The 13,887-nt window shown below is 40.9% G+C and overlaps 1 protein-coding gene across 1 annotated transcript in view; it reads right to left on the reverse strand.

The window, feature by feature from the left end:
• TSG101 (tumor susceptibility 101) overlaps window positions 1-13,887 on the reverse strand; it is a 46,891-nt gene that overhangs the window by 995 nt on the left and 32,009 nt on the right. Inside the window, exon 9 of the mRNA XM_070764480.1 lies at window positions 254-493. Within this exon, the coding sequence (XP_070620581.1) occupies window positions 254-493 (240 nt within the window). The remainder of the gene's footprint in view (window positions 1-253; window positions 494-13,887) is intronic.

The following is a 13,887-nucleotide window of genomic DNA, read 5'->3' on the forward strand; positions in this document are numbered from 1 at the left end:
CCAGTGAAAATAGCTCCTGAGTGATGTCGACCTGGTCATGCCCACCCCGGCCACGCCCACCCACACCCCCAAGGTATCAAACACAACCCTCAATGAAATAATGTTTGACACCCCTGGTCTACATGCTATATTACATCAGAGAAATGTGCACTTGTATATCACGTTTACTAAATAGCATTAAAGTTCAGAAATAAGGTGGACAAGTGGAACGGCCAGTATATTCATGTATGTTTGGATAATTCATTAAAACTACCTTGAGAAAGATGTCAAGGTCTATAACTCCACGTCTCAGAGCTTCCCCCAGATAAAAGATGGTATCTTCAATAGCATTTTCCTCCGCATACAAGTTCAGTATCTGTTTGTAAAGTGGTGCTGTAGGAACTATAACTTCATCTATGTCGTTGTTTTCTGACTGACTTTCCATTTTTTCCAAGGCAGAACTTAACTCTTCATCTTTCTTTTTCAGGAGATCGATGTTTTTGTCAACTTCAGCCTAGACGGACAGACAGTAAAATGACCCTTTAAAACTGACCCTCTAGACCTTTCACCTTCACCTACTGAGTATTGTACTTTTTTTGGCTGCTCCTTTCAGTGAGTCTTCACCTATACAAGTCTAGGCAGTTTTCTTGGCAACGTATTGGGAACTGGTTTGCTATTGACTTTTTCCCAAGGCTGCGACAGAGTAACTAGCCTGAAGTCATCCCAATTTCTAGCCTGTCTGTCAACACAATTACTAATTTAAAATAGCCCAACGGAATTAAGAAGAGACTTAACAGATTTGAATTAAATCCTGTATTACTTACATTAACTATTTTCCTGTGTGATTCAATGGCGATATCAGACCGGTAGTCACATGCACAGAGCAACTATTCTTAAAAATGGCTTATAATGTTTTTTGCCTTGCTGCTGATAATCTTAACTATATATTATTTCATCTACCTTAAACCATTTAGCATTAATTTACCTAGATCATTCTAGGTTCAAGTATAACATATAATTAAGAAAATGAATTATTAATTAATTTTTTCAATGCCCTCATAATTTTATAAGCCTTGGACTTCTGGTTGAACTTTTGGCGGCTTCAGAAGTGAGGTCTGCAAGCTCCATGGTTCCGTTCCAAGCTCTCCCTGTCAAGGTCTTCATTGGAAGCCATAGCCACCCTGTAGGGTGGTGAAGCAAAGGAGGACCGCCTTGCGGGTTGAAGGGAGCCACATCTCTCCTCCCTGTCTCAGAAACCCCTTTTATCCGAAGACTAGTAGCAGCGGCAGTCAGGATGGCTGCCATTAAGCCAGGGAAGAGCTAGAAATCATAAGTTTGAGTAGGAACAGAGAAACGGTGAATGGTGCGTTGTCTGGGTGAGAAAAGATTTATTCCTGAAGCTTGACCCCCTCAAAATCTAAGGGGAAATACATTTTAGAATGAATATTGTGAAAAAGCATATTGGATACCGTACTTAAAAAATAAATATTTGCTTAAAAAGAAAACTAAGTTGGAAATTGAATCCTCAAAACAAAAGGTATGATATTAAGAAGACATATTAAGATGCTGGAACCATAACCCCACCTTTTCTTCTAATAATTTGCTTTAAGTATTGGATTTATACTTAAAACAAGCAAGATAAATAAATCGGGCTTGTCAAAATAAAAGCAGAGAGGGAGCTAAGTGAAGCAAAGAGCGCTATCTTCTGATAAAAGTGAATTTTTGCAACTTGAACTTTGAAATAACTGAAGATAACTATTGAACTATACCTATTTACCTTCTAACCACTGGAGACTGGAATATTAAATAAGATTTTGCATTTGGAGACCCCTGAATATCCTTGGATATAGAAAAATGATTTGAGGAGTGGAGTATCCCTGAAGTAACTGACCTATTTGATTGAACATGATGAGACATTAAAATTTGACTTATTCATGAGTTGATGATTGTGGAGACTTAAACATAATGGAGCCAATGATGCAAAGCATTAACGATCTTGTACTGGAACTACACAAGGACATTTTGGAAATATTTGATCGTATAGATAGAAGAAGGGAAAGTTATACACAAGAGTCCAGGAGCAAAGACCAGGATAAGAAGGAAAGAATGGAATTATTAGTCAGAATAGAAGAGGAAATAGAATTGAGAAGAACCGTTGTACCTACCTGAACGGTCTTCTCGATGCCCTGGAAGGAGAGTCCAGCATGGGTTTAGCTCAAGTCTTATTGGTAGGACTGAGTTTCAATATTAACATAAATACATAATAATTAGGTACCGCCCCCTTGCTGCCCCAAGCATCCAGTTTTAAAAAACGAAAAGAATGGTAAGAATGATCAAACTTTATTCAAAAATCACAATTATAACAAGAACTAAAAAACTCCCATGGTTCCCAGGGAGGGTTTGGACTCTCCTTCCAGGGCATCGAGAAGACCGTTCAGGTAGGTACAACGGTTCTTCTCCCATGCCTCCTGGAAGGAGAGTCCAGCATGGGATATACCCAAGTTCAATGTTCCAGGGAGGGAGATTGGTGAACCATGGGCTGCACCTCCCCGCACACTTTCTGCAGCACACGTCTGCCAAAGGCCGCTTCTGCCGAAGCGAAGACATCTAACTTGTAATGGCGAACAAAAGTTGTGAGTGAGCTCCACGCCGCGGCTCTGCAGATATCCTCGAGGGGTGCTTGCGTCGTCCAAGCTGCCGAGGAAGCCGCACTCCTTGTTGAATGAGCCTGTATGCCACACGGCGGAGTATTTGAACTCGCCTTGTATGCCTCGACTATGCAGAGTTTTACCCACTGGCTAATGGTATTTGAAGAGACCTTAAGACCCAGTCTACTAGAGGCAAATGACACAAATAAGGCCTCAGATTTGCGTATAGTGTTGGTACACCTGATGTAAAGCTTCAACGCTCTGCGTACATCAACCTTGTGCCACTTAAGTTCTAACGGGTGAGTACCACGGGTACAGAAACTTGGAAGCACTAACTCCAGGGCTCTGTGAAAACGTGTGTTGACTTTCGGAATAAAGGTGGGGTCCAGACGTAAACAAACTCTGTCAGGGTGAAACTGACACAAATCTGGTCTCACCGATAACGCGGATAGTTCCGACACACGCCGTGCTGAAGTAACGGCAACCAAAAAGGCTGTCTTAAGGGAAAGGTAACGTAATGAGACTGTCCTTAACGGTTCAAACGGTGGGCCCGTAAGGGCCTGAAGGACCAAGGTCAAGTCCCATGTGGGGAAACGTCGAACCGGAGGAGGGTGTGTGTTCGCAGCCCCTCTGAGAAAATCTTTAATCCAAGGGTGATAAGATAAAGATCCCCCATCGTCCCGTTTAATAATCGTGGCAAGCGCCGCCACCTGGCGTTTCAATGTGTTAGGCGCCAGACCTTTCTCCAAACCGTGCTGCAGAAATTCTAAAACAAGGAGAACTGAGGAGTCCTGTGGCCTTAAGTTCCTGCCGGTACAGAAGGATTGAAAGGCAGCCCATGTCGCCTGATAAATCCGAACAGTGGAAGGGCGTCGAGCCGCTTGAATGGTTGTTATAACATTCTCGGGAAGGTGACAGCTCCTCAACCTGTCCCCTTCAAGTGCCACGCGGTTAGGTGGAACCATTGGGGGTCCGGATGGTACACAAATCCCTGGCTGAGGGAGATTTGGTTGTCCGGGATCCTCCACGATGGGGAGATGGACAGGTCCCTGAGATCCGCAAACCAAGGTCTCCGAGGCCAATGAGGCGCTAGCAGGATCACCTCCGCCCTCTCCATTAGGATCTTCCTTATCACTTTTGGAATAAGTGGGATCGGAGGAAAGGCATACAGTAAGGTCTTTGGCCACTGGAGGTGTAGGGCATTGACCCCTTCGGCTCCCGGGGATGGAAACCGGGAGTAAAACCTCGGGAGCTGGGCGTTTTGGGGTGTGGCGAACAGATCCACTACCGGATACCCGAACCGAAGCGCGACCTCCTGAAACAGAAGCGGATCGAGACTCCACTCCGTTGGATCTAGCTCCTGGCGGCTGAGCCAATCCGCCTGCTTGTTGTCCTCTCCCGCAATGTGTTCTGCCTCCGGCTTGGCGGAGATCGCGGCGGGACATCTTTGGCAGGGCTCTGCCAGGCGATCCCTTCTACCCCCTCCGAAGGTCGCATTTGCGATCGGATCGGGCTCGGATGGCCCGATCCCAGAACAGGGGGCTCCCCTCTGCCCGAGGAGCCATCGCTGAGACTCCGGAGGCAGCGGTTCGCCCCGCAGCTTCGAAGACGGGAGAACCGATCCTCTTTGCCTAAGAGGACCGGCCAGCGCTTTCTCCCCTCGCCCAGCGGGAAGCTGAGAAAAATTTTTAAAGTGAAAGTTTTACATTTAACCAACTGAAAAAGAATACATTCGATAAAGGACTCAAGGTAAAAAATTTCCTCTTTGTTTCAAGACTAAAATTTGAAGATTTGATCGTTCGGAAGCCTCAAGGGAAAGCTTTCTTTAACGAGGCGAAAGTGAAAGTTTTTCTCTTTGAGTCTCATCCGCAAATAACAGCCGAGACTAATCCTTCCCATTTTCATTGTTTCCATCTTGCAAGTGAATTTTGGAATCTATAAAACATTTTTTCTACCTTATGCTTTAATAAAAGAACTTAAACTGGAAATGACTATTTAGAAGATTTTAATGCTTAAAAGAAATCAGTAATGATGAGTAAAACTTCTTTTTTATAGTCTGTTAAAAACATTGTGTTCCGGGCTGACATTTCAACAGCGGAGGAATATAACTTTGTTGCCATATTTTTTTTTTCTCATCCTGTTGTCTTTGCAACATAATAACATTATATAACAACTTGAAAACAAAAGGGAAATAGAAGGAACTGATACCTTTCCTTTGGATTAACCTAGCTGGATTACTTGCTGATTGCCTTTGGATTACTTTGGATTACTTGCTGATTGCCTTTTTCTTGGGATTATTTTTTTTTGAGAACCTTTTCACATCTGCCTAGTTATATAAACCTCTGACTTTTAACCTGACTCCATTTTGAGATCTACTTTTTTTGCCTTTGTCTTGAATTTGGAAAAGAACATAGACTCCATTTTAATCACAAGAAAATTATTAATTTGACTTTCTTTTTGAGACCTGCAACTGGGATTAAGTATAACTGTATCTTCTGACATTTGGATTCACATTCTTCATTTATTTAGTATAATTTCTTGATTTATAAGAAGACTATAACTATATATATTGTGTTTTCTTTTTGATTAATTAATCCTTTTTTGATTCCCTTCTGATTTTCCTTCTTTTTACACCTATCTGCAAAAGAAGCTTGAATTGAAGATTATGCACTGTTAGCAAACCTTGGTTTCCTGCTCTATTCCAATTATTTGAATTGAAATATTCTCCCTTTCTCTCTCCTTTTTTCTCCCTCCTTTTACTGCTTTATTAAGTCTCTTTTCTCTTCCTTTTTTTTTTACCTCCTTAGAATCTCCCTTTTTAAAATAGTTATTATTCTTTCTTTGCTGTTATTTACTCTGTCTTCTTATTAGACCATTTATTTTTAACTTTTATTTGTTTCTTATTCCTAAAAGTTTTACATTTGTTTTCTGTGTTATTATATTTTTAAATTTTTAAATTTCCAAAATAATAACAATAATAATAATAACATATATTGGATTTTGAATTTTGAATTTTTTTGACAACTGAATAGTCATAATTTAAGGGTAACTGTTAATAAAACAGATTGAATAGATTTGGAATTTATAGAAATTTTCTCCCTTTCACTACATATAAATTTAGATTGATTTAAATTAATTTGAATTTTAAACTGTGGATTCAAAATTGATAATGTCAACTTCTTCAACTGTTGTTAAAATGGTCAAAAAACAAACCACTGCAACAATCTCTTCTCCACAAGTGTCGCCGCGTCCTTCCCCGACGCACCAGGCGTCAGCTATGTCTTCCAAGGATAAAGAAAAAGACAAAACAATGCAGTCCAACTTTGCAACACTACAAGAAACTTTAAACAACATGCAGGACTTTATGTTTAAATCTCAAGAAAATGCTACCCAACAAAGAGAGGCTATAAAAGAGGATGCAACACAACAAAGAGAAGCTATAAAAGCAGACTTGACAGAATTTAAAAAGGAGATGGCCCAATTGAAAGTTGATATGGCCGAGGTGAAAGACCAGATAAAGGTGATTCAACAAACACTACAAGAAAGTGATGATCGAGTCAAAAAGGTTGAAGAGAAATCCGACAAAAATGCAAAAAGAATAGATTATCTTGAAGGGAGAGCTGATGCAAGACATAGAAGACATGATGAATCAATCATCCAGCTGGAGATGCAACGTGCTTCGTATGGACTACGATTTCAGAACATGAAAGAGGAAAAAGATGAAGATTTAAAAATGACTATGGCGGAAACTATTGGAGGAATACTCCAGGAGGATCCTGCTGCGCTAGTGAAAGAAATCGATGAAGTTTACCGAACTTCGAATAGTTACATCCGTCGTCACAACCTCCCAAGAGAGATTCACATCAAATTTACCAGGAAAACTTTGCGAGATGACATACTCCACTGGGCAAGAAACTCCAAACTCCAACATCAAGGAGTGGAAATAAAAATATTAAAACAAGTTCCAAGAAGTGTCAGAGAGAGCAGAAGAGATTACCATTTTCTTACCAGAATTTTGATCAAAGAAAATATAACCTATCGTTGGTTAATCCCACAAGGTCTTTCTCTGACATGGCGCTCTACAAGATACAAGCTGGAAAATGTAGAACAAGCTAGATATTTCTTCGAAAATAGTGGCATCAGCCACATGGACTTTTCAGATAAGCAACAAGAGGCTCAACAACAATCAGCACAACACCAACCAGGGGAGAAACTAGCAATCCAACAAGAAGAACTTTTGGGGGCCACTGCTCTGGCAATAGAGCAGGACCAAGGTGCTAGAAGAGTTCAACCCCAGCGAGAAACCAAAAAACCTACTAAATGACAACAACTAAAGATCTAAAGATCTTTTCGGTAAATGTTAATGGACTTAATGAACCAAGGAAAAGGAAACAAATCTTTTCCAAAATCAGAAGTCAAAATGCTCAAATTGCAATATTACAAGAAGTACATATTAAAAAAGATAACCAAAAATTATTGTTGAATCCTAAAATTGGAAAAATGTATGCTGCATTAGCAGATCAAAAAAAAAGAGGTGTGGTGATGTATGTAGAGAATTCTATAAATTCCAAACAAATATACAAGGATAATGACGGTAGAATATTGATTGTACAAGTTGATATTGAACCTAGACCTATAGTGGTTGTTTCTATTTACGCTCCCAATGAAGACCAAATGACATTTTATAAAAATTTACATCAAATAATAATAGATTTAGCAATTGAGAATGTATTAATAATAGGTGATTTTAATGCTATTGTGAATAGGCAACTAGACCATTCAGGGGGGGGGAGTAATAATAAAAGGAAAAAAACAAAAAGAAATCTACTACCTAGTACTTTCCAAAAAATGAAAACAGAATTACAGTGAACCCTCGAGTTTCGCGTGTTCAAGTATCGCGAAAGGGCTATTTCGCGAGTTTTCAACCAGGAAGTAAACTCCACCATCTGCGCATGCGTGCCCTTCCACACATGCATAGATGGTGGAGTTTCCCCGCCGGGCAGAGGCTTCCCTGGGTCTTCCCCCTCTTGCCCCCGTAAGACCCCAGCGGCGGCGCGAGCAACGGCGTGGGCGGGCGGGCGGCACGAGCTTGGGGACATCCCAGCTCCGCTCCCCAGCTGGGGAAAGCGCGCGCGTTGCTGGGGAAAGCGCGCGCGTTTGGGGACTCCCTAGATCCGCTCCCCAGCTGGGGAAAGTGCGCGCGTTGCTGGGGAAAGCGCGCGCGTTTGGGGACTCCCTAGATCCGCTCCCCAGCTGGGGAGCGGATATAGGGAGTCCCCAAACGCGCGCGCTTTCCCCAGCAACGCGCGCGCTTTCCCCAGCTGGGGAGCGGATCTAGGGAGTCCCCAAACGCGCGCGCTTTCCCCAGCAACGCGCGCGCTTTCCCCAGCAACGCGCGCGCGGTGGGGACTCCCTAGATCCGCTCCCCAGCTGGGGAAAGCGCGCGCGTTGCTGGGGAAAGCGCGCGCGTTTGGGGACTCCCTATATCCGCTCCCCAGCTGGGGAGCGGATCTAGGGAGTCCCCAAACGCGCGCGCTTTCCCCAGCAACGCGCGCGCTTTCCCCAGCTGGGGAGCGGATCTAGGGAGTCCCCAAACGCGCGCGCTTTCCCCAGCAACGCGCACGCTTTCCCCAGCTGGGGAGCGGATATAGGGAGTCCCCAAACGCGCGCGCTTTCCCCAGCAACGCGCACGCTTTCCCCAGCTGGGGAGCGGATCTAGGGAGTCCCCAAACGCGCGCGCACCCCAGGCGCGAGCAACGGGGTGGGCGGGCGAAGGGCGGGCGGCAGTGGAAGCAAAAACACCATCTGCGCAAGCGCAGATGGTGTTTTTACTTCCGCACCGCTACTTCGCTAAAAATCGATCATCGCGTGGGGTCCTGGAACGGAACCCTCGCGATGATCGAGGGTTCACTGTACTGTTAAATGATATATGGAGGGAAAGACACCCCCATAAAAGACAATTTACGTTTTATTCTAATCCCCACAAAATCTGGACAAGAATAGACATGGTATGGACACCAAAAATGGTTGCAGAACAAATAAGGGAAGTAGAGATAGATGTTAATACATGGGCCGACCACAACCCAATAGTGGTTTACATAAGAACGAATAATAAACAGAATACTTGGCGGATGAATAGAAATATATTGAATGATAAGAAATATAAGGATTGGATCGAAAAGGAATTAAAAATATTTCTTGAAATTAATAAAACTCCAGACACCACTCCACAGAATTTATGGGACACACTCAAAGCTTATATAAGAGGGTTAACAATATCCTATATAGCAAAATATAATAAGGAAAATAAATTAAAGTATCTACAATTAATAAATGAATTAAAACAACTGGAATTTGCATCGCAGCAACACACCAAGAACAGAGATTTTAAAACAGAAATAAATGTAATTAAACATAAAATTAGAATTATAGAACAAAATCAAATAACTGACAAAATTAAAAGAGCAAAACAACATTATTTTGAACATGCAAATAAACCAGGCAGATGGTTAGCATATAAACTTAGAAAGCAGAGTCAATCCAAATTGATAAAAAAATTAGAAGATAAAGATGGTACAATAAAATACGATACAGAAGGAAAGGCAGATATTGTCTATAATTTTTATAAAGATCTTTATGCCAAAGACAATGTTAGTGAAGATGAAGTTTTTAATTACTTACAGGCTTCAAAATTACCACAAATAACAGAAGACCAACAGACTATGTTGGATGGACCAATAACAATGGAAGAACTCCTAACTATAATTAAAAAACAGAAAAACAACAAGGCCACTGGTCCGGATGCTATACCGGCAGAATGGTACAAGATAGAAAATGAAATAGTAAGAAATCATATGTTAGAAACTTTTAATTTATGTAGACTTGAGGGTAAAATTCCGAAATCTTGGTCAGAATCGTTGACAACTTTAATACACAAATCCGGTACTGACCCAGTAAAAATCAAAAATTATAGACCCATATCTTTATTAAATGTAGATTATAAAATATTTATTGCCATTTATGCAGATAGACTTAAAAGAATTATAAATGGAATAATACACCAAGACCAAAATGGATTTCTACCAGGGCGACAAATTAAAAACAATCTTAGAACTGTAATAAATACATTAGAATATTATGAACAACATTCAGATAAGACAGCATCTTTAATGTTTTTAGATGCTCAAAAGGCCTTTGACAACGTCAACTGGACATTTATAAAAATGCAATTAAACAAAATGAGATTTGGACCAAAATTTGTTAATTTAATAGATACTATATATTCAAAACAAACGACTAAGATAATACTAAATAATAACCAATTACAAACACTTGATATAAATAAGGGAGTTCGTCAAGGGTGTCCTATATCACCATTGCTATTTATTATGACACTTGAAACTTTATTAATTAAAATAAGAGCGGATTCTGAAATAAAAGGTTTAACTATAGGAGGCGAAACTTATAAACTCCAAGCTTTTGCAGATGATTTAACGTTTATAATTGAAGAACCGATAACAACAGTTCCTTCGTTATTGCAAACTATTGAACAATACGGAAAGGTAGCAGGTTTAAAGATAAATAAAAGAAAAACTTTTTTCTTAACTAAAAATATGAATAAAATACAAGAAACTAAATTAGAAAATATTTCTGGAATAAAAACCGTAAAGAAAGTAAAATATCTAGGAATAAATTTAACAGCGAAAACAATAACATTAAAAAATGATAACTACATAAAATTATTATCAGAAATTAAAAAAGATTTAGAAACGTGGAATAGCCTGAAAATATCATTTTTAGGAAGAATTGCTACAATCAAGATGAATATTTTGCCTAAGGTTTTATTTCTTTTCCAGGTAATTCCAATAAATCCAGGGGGAACTTTTTTTAGAACTTTGACAAACTTAGTTAAAAAATTTATATGGCAAGGGAAAAAAGCAAGGATAAAAATAAACTGTTTAGAAGACATTAAAGAAAGAGGAGGATTTGGTCTTCCAAACTGGAAATTATATTACCAGGCCGCCGCCTTAACATGGATTAAAGATTGGATAACTTTAGAGAATAAAAGGATATTAAATTTAGAAGGACATGATCTCATGTTGGGTTGGCATGCATTCATATGGTATGACAGGGAAAAAAATCACTCATATTTTAAAAGACACACATTAAGGAAGTATTTATTAGAGGTTTGGAAAGACGTAAAGAAAAATCACTTCTTAAACGTTCCAGAATGGATAGCCCCCCTAGAAGCAATAACACATCCAAAGTCTATAAAAGACACGAAAATATTTTATAGATATAAAGAACTATTAAATGACCAGATGAAGTTAAAACCTAGGAATAAATTACAAGAAGAAGGAATAATAATAGACTGGTGGCATTATGCCCAGATTCGATCCAGATACCAGAAGGATAAAACTCTTTACATTTTTAATAAAAGTAAGAATTTGCTAAGTAATTTAATTATCACCAATTCAGTAAAAATGATAGGGAAACTATATAAATTTCTTATCGCTCACAAAAATATTGAGTTGACTTTAAAAGATACTATGATAAGATGGTGCAGAAATATAGGTAAGGAAATAGACATAGATACTTGGGAAAAAGTTTGGATTAATAATTGGAAAATGACCAAGTCAGTTTCATTAAAAGAAAACCAAATTAAAATGTTTTATAGATGGCACCTCCCACCAAACAGGATAGCAAAAATGTTTCCTAAAACATCCCCACTATGTTGGAAATGCAAGAAAGATATAGGAACTTATTACCATCAATGGTGGACATGTGGTAAAGCTAAAATCTATTGGAAGATGATTGAGAAGATATTAAAAGAAATATTAAAGCATGATATAGATAATACCCCGGAATTTTACTTATTAGGAATTACCAAACAGACTTATAAGAAAGAAACTCTTTATTTAATCATACACATATTAACCGCGGCTAGAATAATATACGCGCAAAACTGGAAGGGGGAGGAAATCCCCAAGAAAGAAGATGTTATAGCTAAAATATTAGATTGCGCCGAAATGGATATGATGACAAGACGATTAAACGATCAAGAAGACACTAAATTTTATGAAACATGGAATAATGTATATAGATGGTTAGATAAGAAAAAATAAGAGATAGATCTGTTTTTATTTAGGTAATAACAATATTAATATTAGTTCAAATGTATTTGTTGATGACTTTGATATAATAGTTTACTCACAAGCAACATTTCAAGAATTTTGTTTTATGTATGTTTAGTAACTGAGATTTGTTTAAATGTTTGATTAGATGATTATATTACACATAAACAACATATTAAGAATTTTTACTTATACCGTACTAACATTGCATTTAAGATTTGAAAATTTTTTACTAGACTTTTTAACATTTAACAAATGTTTGATTATGTATTCTTTTTTCTATTTGAATGTATACTTTCAAAAGAAGCGGGGAAATACATCCCCATTTTATGTTTAATGTTTGTATGTCTGTATGTCTATAAAAAAAAAAAAAAAAAAAAGAGAGGAGAGATGAGCCTCCGCCCAGTCGAAAAGCAGAACCGTCTCTTCCATCAGTCTGAGAGACCGCGTCCCCCCCTGGTGATTTAAATGCGCCCTGGTCGCCACATTGTCCGTGCGTACGAGGACGTGATGTCCCTCCAGTAAAGTGGAAAAGGTCAGCAATGCCAAGCGGACCGCCCGCAACTCCAGAAAATTGATGTTGATTGGGTGGAGTTCCTGGGGGCTCCAGGACCCCTGAGCCACCTGGGCGTTGACATGGGCGCCCCATCCCAGCAGACTGGCATCCGTGGTGAGGATGGTATGACGGAATTGGCCGAAGGGGGTGCCCTGCCGTAGTGCCGGGGATCTCCACCATCCCAGGGAAAAACGTAGTTCGCGTCCCACGGAGGTTAGGCGGTGTGTATGGCTTAGTTGTTGGCGCTGAAATGGAAGTAAAGTCCATTGAAGTAGTCGGTAATGGTAACGGGCCCAAGGGACAATGTCCACGCATGATACTAGGGTTCCCAGTACCTTGGACAGAAAAGACAATGGAACCCGCCGGTCCCGTTGAAGGCTGCTTACCAGAGAGCAGATGTTGAGCTGCCGCTCGGGAGAGAGAAACACCTTCTGGGAGACCGTGTCTATCACTGCACCCAGGTGAATGAGCCTGGTCGCAGGAGTCAGATGGCTCTTTGATATATTGATGGTAAAGCCGTGACGTTGTAGAACAGACATTGTGGTCTGCAAATCTTTGTGCGCCGTCCTGCGGTCTGGAGACAGAAGTAAAATGTCGTCCAAATATGCTATTATTCGAATTGGTTGGGACCGTAGACCCGCCAGCAGCGCATCCAATATTTTGGTAAAGGTGCGCGGGGCCGATGACAGGCCAAAGGGCATCGCCTTGTATTGGTAATGGACGTTGTGAAGGCAAAACCTGAGAAACTTGCGATGGGCTGGATGTATGGGGACATGCAGGTAGGCCTCCTTCAAGTCGACAGAAGTAAGGAGGTCCCCTGCTCGAACGAAGGCCAGGATGGAGCGGAGGGAGCTCATCTTGAACCGTCAGTAAAGAACATATTGGTTCAAACGCTTGAGGTTCAAGATGAGTCTGCAACCCCCGGACGCCTTGGGTACGAGGAACACCGTTGAGTAGAATCCCGTACCCTTGACATTGTCCTGAACAGGCTCGATCGCTTGGATCTGCAAGAGGTGTAGAATCTCTTGATCCAAGAGAGCCCTCCTTGCGGGATCCCTGGGCCCGGGGCAAGATACAAAATGATCCGGAGGACTGTGTAGAAGTTCGATGCGTAGGCCCTGGGATATGGTTGCCAATACCCAGGGGTCTGAAGTAGTGACCTGCCATTGCTTGCTGAACCTCTGCAACTTGCCCCCCAAGGGAAGGTCGTCCAGCCAGTCACTTGGAACGCCGGGCGTTCCGTTGTTGGTATCCACGGAAAGGACGTCTTGTCTGGGAGAAACCTCTACCCCGATCCTGGGAGTAAGATCTCTCATTCCTATATGGTGTTGTGAAGCCACCTTGTGAATAGGGCCTGGCCGGTTGAGAAGAGGCCGACCAGGAGTCCCACCGAAAGGACTGTTGATGGGAGTACGGACCAGTTCTACGGTCCTGACGGCGGAAAGACCTTGGAAGGACCTTCCGTTTATCCTTATCCTCCACCAGGACAGGATCAAGAGACTCCCCGAACAACTTTGTGCCTTCAAAGGGAGCCGAAGCCAATGTCCACTTTGATTTGGCATCCACTTGC

The sequence above is a fragment of the Erythrolamprus reginae genome, chromosome 1, assembly GCF_031021105.1.
Source record: "Erythrolamprus reginae isolate rEryReg1 chromosome 1, rEryReg1.hap1, whole genome shotgun sequence".
Lineage (NCBI taxonomy): Eukaryota > Metazoa > Chordata > Lepidosauria > Squamata > Dipsadidae > Erythrolamprus > Erythrolamprus reginae.